Source organism: Phascolarctos cinereus, unplaced genomic scaffold (genome assembly GCF_003287225.1).
Source record: "Phascolarctos cinereus isolate Bilbo 61053 unplaced genomic scaffold, phaCin_HiC Scaffold_726;HRSCAF=1367, whole genome shotgun sequence".
Lineage (NCBI taxonomy): Eukaryota > Metazoa > Chordata > Mammalia > Diprotodontia > Phascolarctidae > Phascolarctos > Phascolarctos cinereus.
The window spans coordinates 337,409,638-337,432,749 of record NW_027556098.1 but is presented as its reverse complement, the minus strand read 5'-3'; the positions used below and the strand labels follow the sequence as shown (position 1 = coordinate 337,432,749).

The 23,112-nt window shown below is 40.1% G+C and overlaps 2 protein-coding genes across 7 annotated transcripts in view; one reads left to right on the top strand and one right to left on the bottom strand.

Annotated features, from left to right (window-relative positions):
* The window catches only part of RCBTB2 (RCC1 and BTB domain containing protein 2), a 56,165-nt gene extending 40,839 nt beyond the window's left edge, over window positions 1-15,326 (top strand). For all 6 annotated transcript variants that reach the window (XM_020993798.2, XM_020993800.2, XM_020993797.2 and 3 more), the window contains 4 exons: window positions 1,136-1,262; window positions 2,512-2,651; window positions 3,077-3,207; window positions 13,954-15,326. In XM_020993798.2, coding sequence (XP_020849457.1) covers window positions 1,136-1,262; window positions 2,512-2,651; window positions 3,077-3,207; window positions 13,954-14,094 — 539 coding nt within the window. In that variant the 3' untranslated portion in view covers window positions 14,095-15,326. The remainder of the gene's footprint in view (window positions 1-1,135; window positions 1,263-2,511; window positions 2,652-3,076; window positions 3,208-13,953) is intronic.
* Window positions 8,024-23,112, bottom strand: part of RB1 (RB transcriptional corepressor 1) — a 184,702-nt gene continuing 169,613 nt past the window's right edge. The window contains exon 27 of the mRNA XM_020993794.2: window positions 8,024-8,482. Within this exon, the coding sequence (XP_020849453.1) occupies window positions 8,265-8,482 (218 nt within the window). The 3' untranslated portion in view covers window positions 8,024-8,264. The remainder of the gene's footprint in view (window positions 8,483-23,112) is intronic.

Sequence of the window (23,112 nt, the reverse complement as noted above, 5' to 3'; positions counted from 1 at the left end):
ATCCTTTTATTATTGATATTATTAATACATATAACAAAATATTAATATGTCTACAGATTACATCTCATATATGTTATATGTTAATCAAATTACATGTTTATTAACAATAAAGTATTAATGTTGGAAAAGTTTATTATTCTTCATGTATGGGTACTGCCACCATCAATGTAGATATCAACCCATCTTCACCTCGGGTGATGGTCTGTGACACTTGCTAGGACCAAATGATCTATCACTTTACAGCTAACCTGGTGCTGAGATTCTGCCATGACCAGTATGCAGTTAGTTTGTCCTTGGGCTCAAGCCTTTCCAGCTTGGTAGACCCTACCAGAGTTTATACTCCTCTGCTGCAGCCTTCTGAAATCTAAGGGCCTTCTGTCCCTATGATGAAAATTTAGTAATAATGGGAACTAGCATTTGCATAGTGTTTTAAGGTTTGCAAATGATTTAGGGAATTATTATTATTTAACTGTTATTTAGATATTACTAGGTGACTCAGTGAATGGAGCCCTAGGCCTGGGGTCTAGAAGACCTGAGTTCAAATGTGGCCTCAGACACTTAATACCTATGTGATCCTGAGCAATTCACTTAATTGCTGTCTGCCTCAGTTTCCCCAACTGTAAAGTAGGGATAAAAACCTACTTCCCAGGGTCCATCAAATGAGATAATATACGCACTTTGTAAACCTTAAAGCAGTATATAAATACTAGCTATTATAATTACTTTCAGATTCATAAAGCACTTTTCTTTGAAACAGTCCTCTGAAGTACCTAGTATAAGAAATATCCTATGAGGAAACTGAGGCACAGAGAGTGACTTGCAGCTTTCAGGTGCTGGAGCCCGGAGAGGCCTTCAGCCTCTAAGCCCAGATGCTCTCCTCTTTACTTTGTGCTGCTGTCTCTTCATTTGGATCTTGTGCATTTGAAACTTTAGCATAAAAAGCTTGTTGGAGCTGTTTCCTGTTTGGGAGCTAGAGCAGGAGTGTGTGATGTACCTGGGGGACAGGCGAGGAAGGTCTTGTCTGTAGTGCACGTAGAGAAATCCTAGGGGGAATCTGTTTGTCATTGCTTGGGAGTGGCACTGTGGCATTCTGGTCACATTTGTGGCTAATCTGAAGCTTCTCTTGTTGCCCTAGAGCCGGATGACCACCTCACAGTAGCTCAGTCACTAAAGAAAGAGTTTGATAACCCTGAAACTGCAGACTTGAAATTTCTGGTGGATGGAAAATATATTTACGTGCATAAGGTCCTTCTCAAAATTAGGTAAGGAATAAATTTATTCTTCTGCCTGGGTGGAGTTGGTTCATTCACTAATTTGGGGCCACCAACTAGAAGCAAGGCACTGCTACGGGGTGCTACGGGGAACTCCAAGAAGTACAGAGTATCCCAAGAGTCTTAGTGTAGTTGCACGTTTTGGGGATACTCTGTGTAAGATGCAGTCCTTGTTAGCAGGGAACCCCCAGTGTAGGGTGGACATCAAGATGTATATATGGAAAACCCGAAAGGAACAGTGCCATTAAGTGACCAAATGTAAGCTCGTTTGTAGTAGGGATTGTTTCATTTCTTGTATTTGTTTCCCCATTGCCACTTGAATGCCTGGCACCTAGTAAGAGTTTAATAAATGCTTGTTGATTGAATAATCATTGAGAAAAGAGAGTAGGTGGAGGTAGTAAATGTTTTCCTGAACTATAGACTGTACTGTGTGATCTTTACATTGTAATAATTAAATGAGATATATTTAAAGTGCTTCTGTAAACTTCAAAAGCTGTCTATAATATGTTGGTTATTATTAGTGTATATATTGTTCTTGTGTCTTGCTTGTTTCATTCTTCATCAGTTCATGCCAATGTCATTTTTCTGAATTCTTCACATTCATCATTACTTACTGCACAAGGATATTATACTGACCTAAGTTCAGATCCAGCCTCAGACACTTGCCATCTGGGCAATTCACTTAACCTCCATTTGCCTTAGTTTCCTCATTTTAAACTAGAGATAACAACAATACGTACCTCCCATGATTATTGTATCAAATGAGATACATGTAATAATATTTAGATACTTTTAATATTTTATGTATTTAGCGATTTATAAGCCTACATAATGCTACATAAATGCTGGCTGTTATTATTTATCATTGTGTACCAGAATTTTTTCAGCCATTCCCCAGTTGGTGCTTACCCAGGGATGGGGAACCTGTAGCCTCGAGGCTGCATGTGGCCTCCTAGGTCTTTGGGTACAACCTTTTGACTGAGTCCAAGTTTTACGGAATAAATCCTTTTATTTAGGGGATTTGTCCTGTGAAGTTTGGACTTAGTCAGAGGGCTGCACTTGAGCAACTCACCCATTTGGTTTCCATTTCTCCCCTAGTAGAATGTAAGCTCCTTGAGGGCAGCTGCTATCTCTTTTTTCTTCTTATTTCCCCAGCGTCTAGCACAGTGGCTACAAACCTTTGCTTGTTGATGGATTGATTTCTACCACAAAGACTGATGCCAGGGGCTTCCCTTTTCAGGTGTGAACATTTTCGATCTGTATTGAATGGCAATGAAGACGACATAGTAGAAATGGATGAATTTTCATATCCTGTTTACCGAGCCTTTCTGGAATACCTGTACACAGACTGTATCAATCTGTCTCCAGAGGATGCAATAGGTAATTATCATGAGAGTCATATTGTACCAATGACATATAAGATGTTCACCTCTGTGGTGAGAGTGTGGAAAGAGATTCACTGGGGATGTCCAGTGACTTGGGCTTTATTCCCCTTACCTCTTTCCCTTTCTTCTGCTTTATGTGAACAAGGCAGTGGAAGTAAGTTGAGATCCCAAATCGTTATTAATGGTGTTCTTTGTGACCATTTCAGACATGTACCACCATAACAGAGAGCTGCCCATAAGATATTTGCATCCTAAAAGAGACCTGACACAGCTAATAGGAAATCCTTTGCAAAGTGACACAACTACACACACACATACACCCCTTTAAAAAGCAACAACAACAACAGCCCAGCAAGGGTCGTTGTAGTGGGCTGATGTTTGGAATTGATCCTTCCTAATGCACACTGTCACTTCCACCAGGACTGCTCGATCTGGCTACATTTTACAGAGATAACCGATTGAAAAAGCTCTGTCAGCAAACTATCAAACAAGGGATCTGTGAGGACAACGCCATCGCTCTGCTGTCGGCCGCCGTGAAGTACGAGGCCCAGGTGAGAAGAGAGACTGAGGGAGAGGCGCTTAAGGGCGCAGTCACGCCTTTATGGAGCCGCCACCTGGTCTGAGACAGCGTGGGCGAAGTGCTTTGTAACCGTAGAGGCGCATATGAATGTGAGCTGTATTCGGAACTGCGACCCGCTAATTAATTGATAAGCACTATTAAGTGCTTTCTCAATGCAAGGCACTGTGCTGGGCATTGTAGATACAAAGACAAAAGTGAAATGATTTTGTGTTGCATTGTGGAAAGCAAGATAAAAAAAACCATATATGGAAAATGTGTGTGTGTGTGTGTGTGTGTGTGTGTGTGTGTGTGTATATATGTCTATACAAAACATATATGATTCATATACACACACACACATTATACATGTATGTATGTATGTATATACACACATATAAAATAAACATGAGGAACTTTACAGGGGAGATTTTTCCAAAAATGTGGAATTTGGATAGTTGCTTCAAACTTATGCTCAGCATCAGCTGCAGAGAGACAGAATTTGCCCACATTTCAGCACTGTGGTCTAACCACATAGGATATCCTGTGCTTAAAAGTGAAGAACACGGAGCTTTCATATTTACTTGTGATCTTCTTTATAATTTCTGTTGTCTTCTCTAAGCATTTTTTTATTTAAAATACATTCTTTTGCCTCTGTGATTATTAGAATGCCCAAAAGTGCAGGGTGATGTATTTGAATTTCCACAAATTGCTTAAATTGAAAAGTCTTGAATTTGGAAAACTGGTCAGTGTCTTCCCCTATAATAAAGGCACTGGCTTGTACAATTTAGTAACCTATTTCCCTTCATGGTAGTATTGCTAAATAATCTGAATTTTAACTGATTTATTCACTGGTGGTAGGTCTCCACATGGACAGTTGTATCCTGTTTGGTCTTTGCATGGCCATCGGGCATCACCTGTATTACTCTGGTACAGTGTGAGTCTTGGGCTCCGCTGTTTTATAGAATCTCATTGCAACTGATTTGATTCTGTGTCAAGATTCTTTGCTGATCTTGTTCTAACAAATTCTGTATCAGATAATCCCATGTGGTGGTTCTCAAGCTATTTAAAAGTGGCAGAACCTTTCTTTTTTAACAAAATTTTGACGAAACTCTTACATTAAAATCTTTTACAAGTATTTTTTAATTGCTATTGATACCAAATGACATGAGATTGATTTTCAAAGAGGAAAAAAAACTCATGTTTTGAAATCAATATTTATTCCAAATCTAACAACATTAAAAAAAAACTTTTTAGTGAGGTGTGTGTAAGTGTGATTGCTTATTATCAATGTTTGTTTTAAATTTGGGAGCACTATTGGAAGCAATATCTTAACTTAGAAGATGCTTTACAGTGTACATTTTCTTACCTTACATAAACCTGTGTTTAATATGGTTTATTTCAATTTGGCAAACACTTAGAAAGCATATACCAAGTGTAGTCTGCTAGGTGCTGGAGTAAAAAGATTAAGTCTCAGCCTTCAAAGATCTCACAGTCATAGGATCATAGATTTAAAGCTGAAAGGGACCTTACAGGTCATGAGGTCTAACCTCTTCATTTTATAACTGATGAGACCCAGAGAGATTGCCACTTTCCCGATGTCACAGAAGTAGCAAGTGGAAAGACTGAGAACAGTATGAGGGGGATACAACACACACAAAAAGAAGCCGGATGCAAAGTAGAGTATGATAAGGGCAAAAGAAAATTCCAAAATTCTTTAAGAAATTTGAGGAGGGAGAGATTGTCTTAATTTAGGGGATGATCCACAAATGTTTCATGGAGAAGTTGGCTTAAGCTACTCCTTGAAGAAAGAAAAGGATTGCAGAAAAGGAAAATGCAGAGGGGTGCATTCCAGGAAATTGGCCTCTATAAGTACACAGAGGTGCATAATGGCCTTTTGAGTTTAGGGGGCAGCTAGTCCATTTTGACTCGAACACAAAGAGTATTAATGAATGAATAAGCATGTATGAAGTGCTTACTTACCACATGCCAGGCATCATACTAAGTAGTGAGGATAACAAACATAAGCAAAAAGAAAGACATTGCTTGCCTTCAGGGAGCTTCCATTCTAATAGGGAAAGACAGTAGGCTATAGACAGAAGAGTTTCAGAGAGGAAAGTCAGAGGGAATGGTGATTGGGATCATAAGGAAATTAATTGAATGTGTCCTTTCCAGGAATGGTAGTAATGATTGGATGACTTTGCAGAACTAGAGTTGGGAAAGTAATTGGGGGGGTGGATGTAAAATGGGCCTGTAAAGGTAGGTTGGAAACAGTTTATGGAAGACCTTAAATTCTAAGCTAAAGACTTTGTGTTTATTTTACAGGTATTGAAAATTTTGACCAGAGAAGTGATATTATTAGGTAGATTATTTTGGAAGTTGTATGAAGGATGGATTTGTCAGGGGAGAAACTGGAGACAAGGAGAGTATTGGAAAACTATTATAGAATAGTCCATGCCTAGGGAGGGCCTGAATTAGGAGGAGGTGACTAAGTGTTAGGGAGGAGAGGAAGCATGTGGCTGCTATCCTAGGGGTAGAATTGGCAACACAGGATCTCGAAACACAAAGATGATTTCAGTGTTGACCACCTCTTTAATTACATGATCAGGTACAACAAATCATGCAATACCATTTTCTTCAGAAAATTCTGTTCTCCTTAGAGCAGTCCATAATAAGTTTCATCCACCTTTTCTACAGGTTCAAGTTTTCATAAACTTTGCATCCAGGTTATCACTTTCAAGATAGAACATATTATTAATATAGAACTGGTTGAATGTGGGAGCTCAGTTTGGGAAATGGTGAGTTTGAGGTGCTGGCAAGGGCATCCAGGTGGGATGATCAGAGTGGCATATATAGATTTGAGAATTGTCTGCACAGTAGTGAATTTTAGCCACAGGAGTGAATGATTCCATTGAGAGAAAGAGTTTAGAGTGAAAAGAGAAGTGAGATGAGAACATACCCTTTAGAGGTGCGTGCATGCGTGTGCACACACCCACACACCCACACACATACACATACACACACACACACACACACACGCAGGGAACTAGAAGAATTAAATGGATCAAGGAATCTAATTGCAAAAGATTAATCAGGTAGAGGAACTGGGAGTGGACAGTATCATGGGATCAAGAGAAGAGGGATATAATGAAGGGAGGTAGTGGGCAACAGTTGTCAGATGCTGTGGAAGATTCAGGGAGGTTGAAGACAGAAAAAATTCTTGGACTTGACAATTAAGAAGTCACTGTTGACCTTGGACAGGACAATTTGAGTGGTGAAGAGAGATTACAAGGGGTTGGGGATTGCATGGGAGGTGAGGAAGTAGAAACAGATATCTACTACTTTTTCTAGAGCTTTAAGAGTGACAAGGAAGAGATAAGAGACAATAGCTTTGGGGGTAGGAATAAAAAGATAATTTTTTTTTTCAGGTTGGAGAGAGCTGAGCATGTTTCTGTATGGAGGGGAAGGAACTAGTAAGAGAGGAAAAGATATTTTGTTCTTTTTTTTTTAATTAAGCATTTATTTTTTTGCCTTTCACCTTTCCCCTCACTGGGGAAAAAAGTCCACAAAACCCTTTTAACAAATCTATGTAATCAAGTTAAGCAAATCCTCATATTGGCCATGTACAAAAATGCACATATCATTCTCCTCAGGAAGAAATTGAACATGAGAGAGATGGAGCAATCAGTGCAAGGTATCAAAGGAAGCAAGAGTAGATGGAGTCAGGTGCAAAATTGTAATATAAACAAGCAAGGCCAGTTCCTCACTTTTTTAAATTTTTTACTAAAAATTTTGAGAATTTTATTTGTACATTTGCTGTGTCTAGTGTTTATCTCAAAATTCTTACTAAACTAGAGAACAAAAGGTTGTTGAAGCTTAATGGAAGGATAGCTCATAGGTTTCCCTTGGATAGGAAGGGTTTGATGGTTTATCATGAGTCCAGAAGCAAAAAAAAACAAACCATCATTTCATGGGACATTTAGTCATCTCATATTGCAGTGGTCATCATAAGCACTTGCAAAAATATGACTAGAAAAAGACTTTTACTTCTATACACTAATATTTGTAGTAAAAAATGAGAGAGAAAGGGAAATTCTATAAAGAATTCTTGAAAACCTTCCTTATTAAATCCAAACACTCAGTAATTGCAGTGCAAAAGTGAGCATGAGGAGGACAGTGGAAAATATGTTGGAAAATGTGGCTAAGAAATAAGGAACAAGAAAGTTCAAAATTTTGTATACCACCCAGAAGACTCTCACTTATGTATATCATGAACACTTTCTTGGAGAAAAGAATCTAGAGGTTCTGGACATAGCAAGAACCAAATCATAAAACAAAAATTAAAATTGATTATTATTTAACCAGAAATTATTCATTCCTGATCCTGGACTTATTGTGGAATTGGTTAACTGTGTACAATCAGACCATCCAGTTGTTAGCGAAAAGATCACATGTAAAACTAGAAAATTAAAAATGAGAAAATAAATCTTGCATCCAGTTAAAATAATTCTAATTGAACCAATTGAAATAAGCCACTCACCCTCAAAAATAGGGAATGGATAGTGAAATGTATGTGGACATAGATCATAGCCATTTCCTAAATAAGATTACCCACTGTGAATCACTTTCCATAATGAGAACAAAAGAGCCTAGAAACCCCCTTAGCCAGTAAGACTTTATTTTCCTGCCAAATGAAAAAATGCAACAGCCAAAGGCAATAACCAGTTCAGATATAAATTCATTTTAAAAATCTTATGGAGGAGAATGGTAGAAGATGATGGATCTTATTGCTTAATAAAATAGTGAGAAGCAATGGGGAGAAAATAAGTTTAAAGAAAGTTTGACAAAAGAACAATTTAAGCAAAGACATCTGGAGGATATTTAAAGATGAAACTGGAAGAAGGCTGACAAACCATAATATAATAAAAATAGTAATTAGTACAGACTATGCAAGCAAAATATGCATATTTCAATGGAGACTTATTAATGACATCCATGAATTTTAGGTCAGAGAAACTGGAAGGAAGACAAAATAGTAACAGTGAAAAAGCTCTATAAAGATTTATATAATAAAATCTTTTCACCATCAAGGACAATGGAGACAACACATTTGGACTCCAAACACTCCAGGCCCAAATGGATAACATGAAGATATGGCAATGGCACTGTAGAAAACAAAGATGGGAAGAGCCGCTTATGTAGATCCAGTATACATAGAGAAGGTCCAACCTGGAGGTGGCATAATTTTGAGGGATGGAGTCCTAAGTTTCCTAAAAGAAAAGAGGATACCAAAGACATAGGAAAAAATATTGGATCTCATTATTATTAAAAAAAACCCAAGAATATCTATAAAAGCAACTCATATGCTGAGTTTTCCATCTCTGAAATATTTTTTTGAGAATAATACACACACACATTGAGGTCGCCTTTGATGAAGGTATGCAAAGGGAACATGAAATCTTTCATAATTGATATTCTGTAGCAGAGCACATTTTTGAGTTATGCAGTTGACTGAGAGAATACCAGTTTCTTTAGCATTTGTTAATTATAAAAAGCATTTGATTTAGTAAAACAAAATGCTGCCTTAAAGGCTCTCTCCCAATTATTAGATGCATATGTCAAAATCATGTAAGATTTCTTAAAATATATAAGAACAGAGATACCTGTTAGACTACCCTCTGATTGTTCGTATCAAACAAGGCATAAAATGGAGATGTAGGCTTGCCAAATGTGTTTCCTGCCGCAATGGAAGATGACTAGTGAAGGGGACCAAAAAAACATAATCTATTGCTGTTGAGATCCTCCAGGTGCTTCTGTTTGTAGATGACATCATACTGATTGCATGAATTCCCAAAACATTGTAGGGCCTCCTCAGTGAAAAGGGGGTGGGGGGAAGGGAATAAGCATTCATTAAGGGCCTAATATGTGTCAGGCATTATGTTCAGTGTTTTTACAAATTAATCTCATTTGATCCTCATGACAACCTGTGAAGTAGATGCTATTATTATCCTCATTTTCCAGATGAGGAAACTGAGGCAAATGGGTTAAATGACTTGCCCAGGGTCACACAGCTAGTCATTAGTATCTGTGGCCAGATTCAAATTTAGGTTTTCCTCACTCCAGACCCAAGCATTATGCTCTGTGTCATCTAGCTGCCCTTATGAGATGCACAATCACTTAAAAGAGTTCAACCTAACTTTCCACATAGGAAAAACCAAGTGGATAAAGCCTGTTGGTTAGCCTATGACATATGTTTGGATAGATAACCCATAGAACTAGTCTGTCAGTACATATATCTCGGACAGCCACAGCAAATGGACAGTGAGCTGGCCCCAGAATTGAGCAGTAGGAAGAGATCAAAGTGGATTACTTTGGGAAGTTTCACAGTTCTTTTAATAAACAAGGTTCTTGCTGAAACATGTCAATTTTCTTAATATCAGTGTTCTTCTGGTGATGTTGCATCACCCTAATTCATGAAATAGCACAATCTTTGAAGAATTCCTTGGAGAAACATATGACTGGAAAAAAGAACGGGCCAATCACAAAGCAAAAGTAAGAGATAAATAACCAATAGCATCCATGCAGTGGACATTAAGAAAACGGTGCCTAGTATATATTGGTAGTATATTGGGGGACCACTTGTAGCAGATTATGGAAGGATAGGGATAAGAGTCACATGAGATGGGCAAACATAGGTGTGTAAGGATTTACAGAGTACCCACAACATAGTGTATATCAGGAACACTAGAAGTAAACATTAAATGGAGATATCTGTGTTTATTCTATTTGGGATTTGGCACTTAGCCTAGATTTGTAGATAATTGTTTATTCATTAGTTTTGGTCCTTAACAAACTTGACTTTCTATCTCTTTAAACTTCTAGATTTTGCCTAATAATCCATAAACAGAGAATGGTAAAATAGAAAAAATAGTAAAAACAAACCAAAAATACTAAGAATACATATGGATGCCAATTATTTTATTTATTTTTGAAGATACCAACACATATTTAATGTTACATAGTAAGTGTATGATAAGAGAAGTGAAAAATAAATTTTTGAAATCTTCAGCAATCAGTGTAGCCTCGTTGGAAGCTTCATTATACCAATCTGCCGCTCAAAGATTCAGAGATTGCTAGAGCTGGAAGGGACCTTACAGGTCATTTAGTCCAGAGGTGTCAAATTATGAGTCAGTATACAACCCACAGTTATCCATTTTTCTTGGAGTTTGACACCACTGATCTAGTTATCCCCATAGCTTGATCTTTTAACTCAGATCTGATGTTTGGATTCCTGGAATCAGTGGACTTTCTGAATGTCTGTCCATTGAGTTGAGCTATGACATCTTTTCCCCCCTCATTTCCCCCCATTTTTGTTATTAAAAGTTCAGCCTCTGATTTCAGTTATTTTAATACACACTTTTCTAATACAGACTCATTGTGTTCCATATGTGACTGGACAAGTTCATCCATTGATTCTAGACCAGTAGGAAGCCAACCTTTTAGTCACATGGTCAATTTTGACTGATTCTGTGATTTTCCATATTTGTTGAATATACATCCCATATACAACCTGGCAGCAAAGTGGACAGGTTTGTGGGTATGTTTGTTCACCCATTATAACATTTTTCTTCCTGGAACCCATTGAACTATTTGTTGGTACCCAAGGGTTTCTTAGACTGTAGCTTGAGAAATACTGACACATAACCACTTCCTGACAAGTGTCAGTCTAACAGAAGAATTCATGTACTTTTTGCTTTTTGTAAACACATTAAAATGTGAGTGGCACTTATACTGCAAGAGAATTAGAAATGCACTGAGTTCTAAGAGTATTTTCTAATAATAACAATGATAATTGACATTTGTATTGCATTTTCAGGTTTACAAAGCCCTCCACCTACCTTCTCTCTCATTTGATTCAGTCTCAGTTGGTGATGGATTGTGTGAGGCAGAATGTTCTCTACCTAATCCTTCCCAAAGGTTACGTTTGCTCTTTTTCCCCTTTGAAGGAAGAAAAGCCAGTCGCTGTAGGCTGGTAAGAAGGAACCTAGATGATAGTCCTGTCTCTCAGGCTCCTTTTTTTTTTTACCCTCCTGCTACTCTCAGAAGCTGTTTGCAGCCAGAGATATTTTAAAGCACTGAAGGAAATGGAACAGGGGAATGTCCCACTTGTAGCAAAGCAGCATGCTTCCTGCTTTCACAGGCTTTTAAAATTGGAAAGGACAGCAAAGGTCTGCTAGCATGACTCCATCTGGAATATCCTCGCCTTCACTTCCTCTTCTGGACAGCTTCTATTGTCAGGGAGGTTTTTTTAGTTCTGCCAGAATCTGTCTCTGTAGGTTCCTCCTGTCGCTCTAGACTTTGCCCTCTGTGTCCATAAAAAACAAGTCCAGTCTGTCTTCCCACAGGGCAGCCCTTTACATTCTCAAAAGGTTCCTCCCTCCTCCCCCCACCCACTCCAGTGCTCTCTTTTCTAGGCTAATCATCTGCAGTTCTTTCAACTGCTCCTTGAATGAAAGGGTTTCCATTTCCCCCACTGTCTTGATTGCCTTCCTTTGGGTGGATTCCAAATGTTCTTCCTAAAATGGGTCATCTAGAACTGAACAGACTACAGGGGTGGGGAACCTTCAGCCTTGAGGCCACATGTGGCCTTCTAGATCCTTAAGTGTGGCCTTTTGGCCAAATCCAAATTTTACAGAACCTCCAGCCTTGAGGTCACATGTGGCCTTCTAGATCCTTAAGTGTGGCCTTTTGGCCAAATCCAAATTTTACAGAACCTCCAGCCTTGAGGTCACATGTGGCCTTCTAGATCCTTAAGTGTGGCCTTTTGACCAAATCCACATTTTATAGAGCCTGTGACCTTGAGGCCACATTTGGCCTCATGGTCGAAGGTTCCCCACCCCTGGTACAGAGGATTCCAGTTGGGATGTGAATAAAGCCAAGTACTGTATAGTATGGTATGGTATGGTATGGTATGGTATGGTATGGTATGGTATGGTATGGTATGGTATAGTATAGTATAGCGTAGTATAGCATAGCGTAGTATGGTATAGTATAGTATAGCAGAGCTATAACTGCCCTCCTTTTGGACACTTTTTCTTTTTAACATAGCCAGAGATTGTATTCACTGTTTTACCTCCCATGTCACACTTGAATCATTTGGACCTTTTTGGTCCATTAAAATCCCCAAATCATTTTCGCATGGTGTGCTGCAGCTGCTACTCCAGTGTGTTTAATCTTCAGCAAGCAGATTCCTAACTTGCAGCTGAAACCTCCCACATGCAGGCTCCCCCACTGCTATGTATGATGCTCAGGAGCAAAGACTGTCTTAGTTTTTTATTTGTGTCACTAACACTAACACTTTACTACATAGTGAACCCTTCTTTGTTCATTCAGTTCTCTTACGTAAATAGCAATTGCTGTTCTCTGTGAGAAGTTCTTATGCAGAAATCCAACTTCCATCCACTTCTGGCCCTTGCTGTAAATATTTCTGTGTATATGGGGCTTTCTTATCAATGGCCTCCTTGTGGTATAAGCCCTAGAATTTTGTCCTAGTTTCCCTACTTCTCCTTCTCCATTGCAGTTTTTAAAGATGGAATGGTCCCTTCCTCCCAAGGTTTCTAGCATTTCAGTGTCAACAATTGGGTCTTCCTTGTTAGTCCTGTCCAGATTAGCAGTTAACCCTCCTTACATCCTCCATCTTTTGAAGAATGAAATTGATCATTAAAGTAAGTCAGGAGCTTGTCAGTTGCTCTGCTTTTAGTTGAGGGCTGACTTCAGCAAAAGTTAAGATAGCTCTTTGCATCCCCAGACAAGGGAACAGGTGTTTATTAAGCATTTACTATGTACTAGGCACTGTGCTAAGTTCTGGGGAGACAAATACAAATGAAAAGAAACAGTCTCTGCCCTCAAGGAGCTTTTGTTCTTATATGGGAAGAGAACAAATAAAAGGGAGCTGAAAAGTGGGAGAGGAGGGGGAGAGTATGGAAGAGAGGATGAACGTGCACGAATAGTGGTATGATGTTGAAGTTCAGAACGTCATATGCATAGGAGGGAGGAAAAGGAAGGTTGGCCAGCATGGGTCCCTCTCCAAAGTAGAGGCACCAGGTGGAACTTGCTAATGAGAGAAGGGAGCTAGCATAGCAGATGCACATTCCAGGGTGAGGAGGCCCCAGGTGCTGAGGGAAGGTACAGAGTAAAACGGTAGCAGGGACAGGTGTTGAAGTCTAGAAAGTCTAAAGCACATCCAGGAGGGAAGTGAAAGTTGGCTGACCTAGGCCTCTCTCCAACATGGAAGCTCCAAGAGCAACTCCTCAGTGAGAAAAAGGCAATGTAGTGCCATGTACGTCATTGTTGTTGCTCAGTTGCGTACAGCTCTTCGTGACCTGCTAGATCTCTGTCCATGGAGTTTTCTTGCAGAGATACTGGAGTGGTATGGCATTTCCTTCTCCACTGGCAGACAGAGGTTAACTGACTTGGCCAAGGTCACGAGCTAGGACATTTCTGAGGCTGGATTTGAACTCAGGTCTTTTTGATCCCAAGCCTAGCACGTCATCCACTGCACCACCTAGCTGCCATTGTACATCATAACAGTTAACAAATGATGGTTGAATTGAATTGAATTGAATACTTAAATGCTGTATCATGACTTCTGTTTCTTTCTACTTGCCCTTTTTAGAAATAATAGTGTTAAATTTCATTATATTGTAAATGACTGATATGAAATCCTATTTTTCTCCTCTAGGACCTAGAAGAATTCTGCTTCCGATTTTGCATCAATCATTTGACTGTAGTTACACAAACTTCAGGCTTTGCAGAAATGGACCATGACCTTCTGAAGAGTTTCATCAGTAAGGCAAGCCGAGTTGGAGCTTTTAAAAATTGAGCCAAGAAAGGGACTGTAGTCCTTTCCAGTTCCTGTGCAAAAGCTTGAGAAGAGCAGCTTTCCCTTCTTTAATGGCTTGACCAATCACCCCTAGCAGAGCAGGCATCTTCTGAGGACAGATGTGCAGCGGGAGTCAACTCTTCTCCATCAGTTATCTGCCGAGTCCAGCGTTTACATGGAAAGTTGAAAATGAGCAAATGCTGTCATTTCCACCCTGGTCCAAGCACTCTGTATGTTACAGACCCTTTATGAGCTTTTCCACTCTCCTTTTCAGATCACTTCAGACAGAACACCTTTATATTGGTTTTTGGCAACAGCCTCAGGTCATGGGGTTTTGTGCAAGATGTTTCCTTTATTTTACAGGTCAACATTGTTTTCTGATGGCTCAACAGGGACAGAGGTCCATTCACTGTAGGCCCAGAGTTTGGGTTCTGAAGACAGCTATTTCTGGGTCGCCATGATGAAGGAAAAAACAATACGTAACAATTAGAAAGTATGGTGTGTATTTGAACAGTTACGGTCAAGACTCAAGTTCTTCTGGTACAGTCTTCTAGAGATAACGACTAATTCTCTAACATTCATTAGCCTTCATAAAGGCCTTGTCATTGAAAGAATCAAAGGCCCAAGGGCTAACTTTACTATGTTGTTGTTTGTTTTTTAAACTGGGTCATGAATTCCTCAAAAGGGGATATTAAATATGAAGCTTTGATTCTGAATGAATGTTATTCTGTGCTCATCTGCCTTACATATGACAAAAGTATCTTCTGTTTCTCTTTGGGTTGACAGAGATGTTCTTCCCTGCACAATGATGATTATTGTCATGTATATTCCTTAAGGCTTTTATGTTACTCTGAAACAGGTCAGTCATACTGGAACCAAAAATCAGACTTTAATTTTAATGGCTAAAAAGTACCCAGTATTCATTTTTTATAGAGATGACTGACGAGATAGATTTTCAGATTCCTATTCAAATTAAGTCATCTAATTGCAGAATTGAAACCCGAATGGAAACTAACAAGGAAATATAAAAAGTATAGATCCCAACATCATATTATGTAACAGGGAACATTTTAGAGTTAGAAATTGCATCTTCTGCTGATCTAATATTGGATAAGAAAGTGCTTCTCTACACTACGGTAGAATAAGTGTTTTTTGCCCAAGAAGAGAAAAATGAAAAATACTAGCAGTTCCTTGCCTCTTACATGCAAATAAATTCATCTGGTATATGATAATTGTGTTTTCTTTTTTAAAACAATTATTCCAGTAGCAGAGAGTTTCAGAGAAGCTGCATGCTACAACGTACATAGCTTAACAAAAAGACTATAAGCACCATTCATTTTAGCATTGACGATCCCTCACCATCAATTTTGACCTCTTGAGTTATGCTTTTAAGCACAATATAGGTGTACATACATACCCAGTATAAATATGTGAAATATGAGATGTGCAAATTTTGAGTCTGTCCACTCCAAATGTTTATATAGATTATTTGTGCCTGACCTGTGGTAGAGCCTTCTGAGCTCATTCGGTCTGATCGTGGTGATTTTGGTCCTTTTTGAGAATGAAGGAGGCAGCCAGGTGGCGCAGTGGATAGAGCACCAGACCTGGAGTCAGGAGGACCTGAGTTCAAATTCACCCTCAGACACATAATGCTCGCTAGCTGTGTGACCCCTGGGCAAGTCACTTAACCCCAATTGCGCCCCCCCCCCGCGCCAAAAACCAAAACAAAACAAGTTTCCATGAGAATGAAGGACAGCAACCAACCTGTGTGTGTGTGTGTGTGTGTGTGTATTATGTGTGTATTATATATAATATATATATTTTTTCTATACACACAGGTGCATATTAGTAACACTTTTTAAGGTATTAAAGTCTTAAACTGCACTCAGATTTTTGGGATGGCTGTATACATACACACATACACATACATGGATGAATCTCACTCTCTCATTTGTTTGTTAAATTATTGATGTATCAATTTCCCAGGTTTTTATAAGTGATTTATAGGTCATTCACCAAAGAAACATTCAGATCTATGGGAATTGCCTCTTATATAAAGTAGCAGGTAGATAGGTCTCATAGCCATCTACTATAGTTTCCACATTATGCCCCAGTTTCCTGTGCCACTTAGGTCCAGAGAAGAGGAAGCCGATTAGAAGGGCCCCAGATCTCTTCTTCTAACCTTCATTTCATCCTAGGTATCAGTACCACCTTGCTAGAAGATTTGTTGTTCAGTCATTTCAGTCATGTCTGACTCTTCAGGACCTGATTTGGGGTTTTTCTTGGCAAAGATACTAGAGTGGTTTGCCATTTCCTTCTCCAGCTCATTTTACAGATGAAGAAACAGGGTGAAGTGACTTGCCTGGGGTCACACAGCTAATCAGTGTCTAAGGCCCGATTTGAACTCATGAGGATGAGTCTTCCTGACTCTAGGCCCAGCACTCTATCCACTGTGCCCCCAGCCGATCTGCTAGAAAATAATCAGTGCTTTCTTTTATTGACTATTTCAAGTCAAAACAGGGACATTCAAAGGAGAACAAGGAGAAGCCAGCTTTGATTTGCTCTTTGTCAATATTCCTCTTAAAAGCATATTGTAGGGGTGATGGGAGGGAGAAGGTTGGAAAGCGTGTGCAGTGGCAACCTTAAATTTTTTGTGGGCTGCCAGAACTCTTGGCAGGCTGCAAGTGGCCCAAGGGGCATATGTTGTGCAGGCCTGCTGTAGACAATGCCACAAATATGCCTTTGCTGGAATATTTAAAATACTGCTTATCTCATGTGGTTTGTGGTGCTAGCTCGCAACACTATTAACTTCGTGTGAAAGAGAATAGGTGCTTAATAAATACTTACTGACTGATGGATAGTCAGGGCTGGAAAGCAATAGTTTCCTTGAAGTTTTTTAATAGACATCAATCCTGTTGATCATGAGAATTAGATGACCTTAAAGGTCTCTTCCAGTCTAACACCACCCAATTTTAAGAAACCATGTAACTTTTAACAACTATGGAAAAGGAAAGATTCAGATTGGTGAATGAGGCTCCTGGAGAAAATCAATGAATCTTTCTGCCCTCTTTTTCCTTGGATTTTTCTTTCCACACAGAAAGGTCAGTTTTTCAGTTGGGCCGGTCCTTTAAGAGGCGGGGTGGGGAGCAGGTTGTAGGCAATAGAGATTTCCTGGTTTTGTATATATCTGTTTTATTTTGTATATGGAAATAATTCTTTCTTTATGGAGGAGTTAACTAAACTGACATTTAAAACATTAAAAAGAAAAAGCAGATCAAAAAAGAAGGGTGGATAGGGAGGCCATTTTGGCATTAGAACCTCTACCTTGTTTCTTTTTTTTTTTTAAACTTATAGCTGCTTCATGGTTAAATTCATTTTTTCAGTGGGGCAAGACATCTTGGAAGAAAGGAAAGGAAACAAACATTAAGCAACTACTATGTGCTAGGCATTTCTGCTTTACAAATATTACCTCATTCAATCCTCACAAAAACCTGGGAGGTAGGTGCTATTATTATTATTTTTATTTTACAGTTAAGGAAACTGAGGCAGACAGGTTGAGTGACTTACCAGGACCACACAGCTAGTGTATGAGGTCACCTTTGAACTCAGGTTTTCCTGATCCCAGGCCTAGTACTCTATTCACTGCACCACCTGGCTACTTGTGACAGAGCCCTGGGTTAAGGTAAAAACCAAATTTTATTTCCTAGTGGCAAAAGCATTATTTAAGATATATAGGGAAACAAACCCTTTTTTTGGAATAAAGAGGAAGTACCCATTGACCCTGTGGGTTGGTATAATACTTTTTTGAACAACTGGAAACCAAAAATTATTCCCTGACACCTGTTAAGGTTGGGTTGGGTTGCCAAGATAAGGAAAATAAAAGTTAATTATCCTTTTTCATTAGGCAACTAGAGGAAGAGATAAATGAGATTTTTATCTTTAAACAATATGCTTTGATCACAGAGGACCTTTTAACAGATTTTTTGAATGAGGTTAAATGCTGATGGATACAGGCACTAAAAGTCTATAGGTGGAAAGCTTGCTTTCTGACCCACACCCTGCTATGGACAATGCCTTGAGCTCTGGAGAAATTAAGGCTATAAAATTGTAAATGCGAATTAGCGCAGGTGGTTGAAAAATTCCTTGGGTCTACACTATTACTCTCCCCATCCCCCATACTACTTTCTGGGGAGGGGAGTGACTTCTAGTAATAGGAAGTCAGGGAGTGACTGGGCCTTCAACCTTAAGGAGCTTATGGAGTAGCAAGAGAAATGCGAACAGCAAGCTGATGAATTGCTATAATAATGCCTCATGAGGGCATGGTCTGATAGGGGTGACAATATCAGTTGCAGAATTCCATCTACTGGGAGAGGTTAAAGATGAAACTGTTTTGCAAAATCAGTTGAATTAATTTGAGGCCTCTGAAAGGGATTTGCCACATACTCAGACCCATAAAGATGCACATTCCTTCTCCCCTCCCCTCCCCTCCTTTCTCCTCTTTTCTCCCTTGTTAGGTGATGAGAGTGTGAAGTCACTTTCTCATGTAAACAGCTTTGAGTATGGCTTTTACAACAGGTGTGGATAATTACGGTTGATGACCAACCTGTATTGTACTAGGATATCTGGGGCCAGGGTAGTAAGGGTCTTTCTCCGACAAAACTAAGGGTATCCCTTAAAGCCTCTTCCTCCCTTGTCAGTTTGTCAGTAAACATTAAGTGCCTACCATGTGTCTGGCACTGTGTAGGTGCTCATTACTACCCACCTGGTTGGTTATAAAGGAACCTCGAAGTCTTTGTGTTCAGGTTGAGGGACTTTTGGAATGTTTGCCCCTAGGGCAAAAACCAAGGTTCCTCTGAGGCTTAGGCTGCTTTTTCATTAGAACCATGGAAGCAAGGTTTAGTGGGTCAGGGAGACAGAAATAAGAGGCTATTTGCCTGAGTCACTGTAGCTTGGAAAGGGGTAGGGCAGGGTGGGGCAAACATACAAGGTTGCTAAATATTGTCAGCCAGGTTACTATTATGCCAGTTACACCTCAGTGGCTTCATAGGGATAACCCCAATGTCTATTGGGGTGTTTAAGGGGCAAACCACTGAGGGAAGGAACACTGTGTTGGCTCAGGTAGAGGTGAGTGGAAGACCTGAGTCTCACTTGTGCTGATCAACTATCAACTAGGAGGAATCTATTATGGTCATAGACATAATAAGTCCTAAGGAGTCAATACTGCATGGACACTTGCTGTAGCTTCTTTGCCTGGGTAGGGAGGGCTAAATGGAAGTTCTTGGAGATGCTAGAACTATCCTGTGTAATTAAAGTTAAATAAAGTAAGGTCCCAGAGTGGGACAAAAAAATTTCCTGTTTAGCAGGGGAGATGAAGGAAGCTGGATTATTTTGTTATGTAGCCATTCTTGACCTTGTTAGCTTGGTAGACCAGACAGCCAAAGTGCTTTGTCTGTGCTGTGGGGTTATGCTTCCTAATACCATTCGTGTAGCTGACACCATTCAGAAGCAGTTTGCTTTTGCTTGAGAAGGAGTTCAGTATACTTTCACTATTTTTTAATCAGGATTATTTGAATTCTTCATGTTGCTACAGTTTGGTGGGTAGAGACCTGAAAGAGGCCCCATTTACTGAGGGCATTTATGCCTACCATTATGTTAGTAATGTAACATTGACTGGACTAGATGGGGCCATTGTGCCAGACCTAGACTGAGGGGTGGTTCATATGAAAGAGGAAGGATGAGAAATGAACTCTTGGAAAATTCAGGGTCCAACTGGCTAAGTTAAATTTTTTATGACTCCATTGGATGGGGAGAACCCAGAAGAAAACAGATGTATTCCATAAAAAGGTCAATACCTTGCAATACTTGCTCTCCCTCAAACTAAAAATGAAACCAGACATTTATTAGACTTTTTAGGTATTATTCCTAATCTGGATGTTCTGATGGTCCCTATTTACTGAGTTACTTGTTTAGTTAATTTCTTTTTAAGTGGGACGAGAACAAGTTTATAACCTTGGAAGAACTGAGGTGGGCTGTCCAGTAATGTCTTCCCTTGGGCCCTTATAATCCTACAGAGCTTATGTTCCTGGAGGTCTCTGTTCAAAAAGACCAGGCTAAAAACCTTTGGCATGCAACAAGGGGTGATGGGATAAGATGACCATTAGGCTTTGATAAGCTCCCTAAAGTGGTCTCTTGTACTATATTTGAGAAACAGTGATTTGCATGTTATGGAGTCTTTGTTGCTGCTGGATGGATGGAGGAGGGTCACGCTATTACCCTTTACTCAGTTGTGAAATAGTTGGGTAATACAAAATGAGTCCTCTAACAAGATGGAGGGGGGACAGGCTCTCACTGTTAAATGGAAATAGTACATCCAAGATAATGCTCCCCTGGGTCTCTGAGGTGTAAGTGCCTTTATGAACAGGTTGTAACAACACATTACTGGAGGGTGAGACCTCCAGTCCCAGACCAAATGTTTTACCTCTTCTTCTAGCCCAAGGTGCCACTGCCTTTGGGATCTAGCTGTTGAGGAGTGTTCCTCTGCCTGTTTCATTGCAAGCCATGAAAAAGGTCTATATGATTGGACCCCAGCAGCTATTAATCTGGTAACCAGGGACACCTTAATGGTTGGGGTCCTGGCAAGGCCTTCCAGTGGGCCAAGTTGCATGACTTGAGGGAAGAGCAGACAAGATTTTATTTATACTGATTCCTGGGCAAGGGCTATATAGGTTTGGCTGAGTAGCCTGGGACCTGGAGAGAACAGAATTCAATAATTAAAGGTCAAGACTGATAAGAATTTTTCTGCTGCCTCCCACCATACATGATTGTAAGGCCTCCAGCTGTGGCCCCACAGCTATAATGATGGGGAAGGGATCTACCTTGCTCTTTGCTCTCAATGGACCTAGAGCATATCAATGTTCCTTAGACTCCTGGTTCTTCTTCCAGACCAGTCCTGCAGTTATTACCTAAGGAAGCAACTCCTGTGGAGAAGAGGCCAGCCATTCCTACCTACTGACACCCATAAGGCAGACAAGCCAGCCCAGCTGAAGCAACAAGACACCCAGAGGGAGAGATAGGAGGAAGCATGTGTGAGGCCATTCCAATCACCCCATTTAGCATGACCATCACTACTCAGATACCAATGGAGATAGCCTGAAGAGCCTAATCTCAAAAGCTTTGGGAATAGTAATTCCCCCTTCCTCCCTTCCCCTTCACTACAGGCTCTGTTTCTAGCCTGGGCAGCCATTATTAAGGGGACATGGTGGAGTAGAGGCCCACCTTCTTTGCCAGCTATCACCAGTGGGCAGGGAAGCCCAAACACCCCAGTTGGCCTGGCTATTGCTTCTGCAGGTGTAGGAGCCTTCCTTGGCAGCCATGGCTACTAACGGTCCAGAGAAGAAAGGTGTTAGCACTAAAGCCCTTGGCTTCATCAGAAGGCTCAGCACCACATTTGTTGATTTTGTCAGTGGAAGAGGAATTACCATCTGCTTTGCTGTAGCACTGTAAGGTCCACTGGACTTTTACATCTGACCTGCAGCTGAAGCCTTCCATGTGTGTCCCATGTGTCCCCACCCAGAACTCTTTGAGGGCAGGGACTGTCGGACTTTTCTATGTTATCCCCAACTCTTAGCATATAGTATTGTGCACATAGTAAGTACCTGATACCTTTTCCTTTTCTCCTTCATTCATATTAGGGTCTATAAGAAGCATCACATATCTTTTTGTGTGTGTGTCATGGACCTTTTCGGCAGTCTGGTAACGACCTCCCTTCCCCTCAGAATAATGTCTGTTGTCTACATTCATAATTTAAGTAAAAGCTAAATGTCAATAAGAGGTTAATGAAAACTGATTATACTGACCCTTGTTCTCTATCATAAGGCAAGAGATTTGCCCTCACTGCAGATGATTCCTATTCAAGGTGTGGGATGCCAATTAAGTCTGCTGCTGAAAAACAAACTACTTGTTAAGGCCCTTACAGAATACATCCTTCTTTCCTAGGGTTCTCCTTGTACAATCACCTCTAATCAGGTACCTATTTTACTTTGAAGAATGGTTGGAATTGGGTAGGTTGCTTTTTGTTGTTTGTTTTCCATATTTTATATCATCCTCATGCAGTTGGTATCATGGATAGACTTCAAAAACAACAGCTTTGCTATCACACCCCTGAGTATCTGGGCTGGCATTCCTATTTCCTAGGATCCTTTACGTGATAAATCAGCATTCTACTCCCAACAGTGTTTTGGATCCAACTATTAGGACTCCAGATTGATCCAAACAGATCCAAACTGATGGATATAGTCCCAGTTGCTCCTTACCAGCTCTTCTTCTCTCTATCCTTTGTGCAGGGTTACCTGGGCTTCAAGGTTCTTACCCTCTCAGTGGGTTCTGTCCCAAGTTTCTTTTTTTTTTGCTTAGGCAGTTGGGGTTAAGTGACTTGCCCAGGGTCACACAGCTAGTAAGTATTATGTGTCTGAGGCCGAATTTGAACTCAGGTCCTCCTGACTCCAGGGCCGGTGCTTTATCCACTGCGCCATCTAGCTTCCCCCCAAGTTTCTTTCCTCCTAGAATAGTTCAGACAGCTCCTTCCCAGAAAGGGTTTGGGGGGACCAAAGGATGGAACTTTAATGAGGGACTTTACTTTTCAATTATATTGGGGAGATGAAATTGTCTTTTTACAACAATAATGAGAGGGAGTTTATTTTGATAAAAAGGTCCCTTGAGTTTATCTGAATGAATGAAAAAAAGCATTGTACTAAGCAACCAGACTGTCCCTATTATCTGACCATAATCTTGAGCACTTAGATAAAAGAGAAAGGAAGTCTTCAACACCACCTTCTCCCCATCCCCTAAGTGAGGTAGTCTCTCAGAAGATGCCTCTAAAAGGGCCAAAATCTCGTATTCTTTTGATGGGAGGGGGAGGGTTTGGCTGATGTGCCAAAGAATACTTGAATGGTGGCAGCACAAAGTGAATCTGGGTATCAGTTTAGGTCCTGGGATGAGCTGCATTCAAGAGGTTTTGTG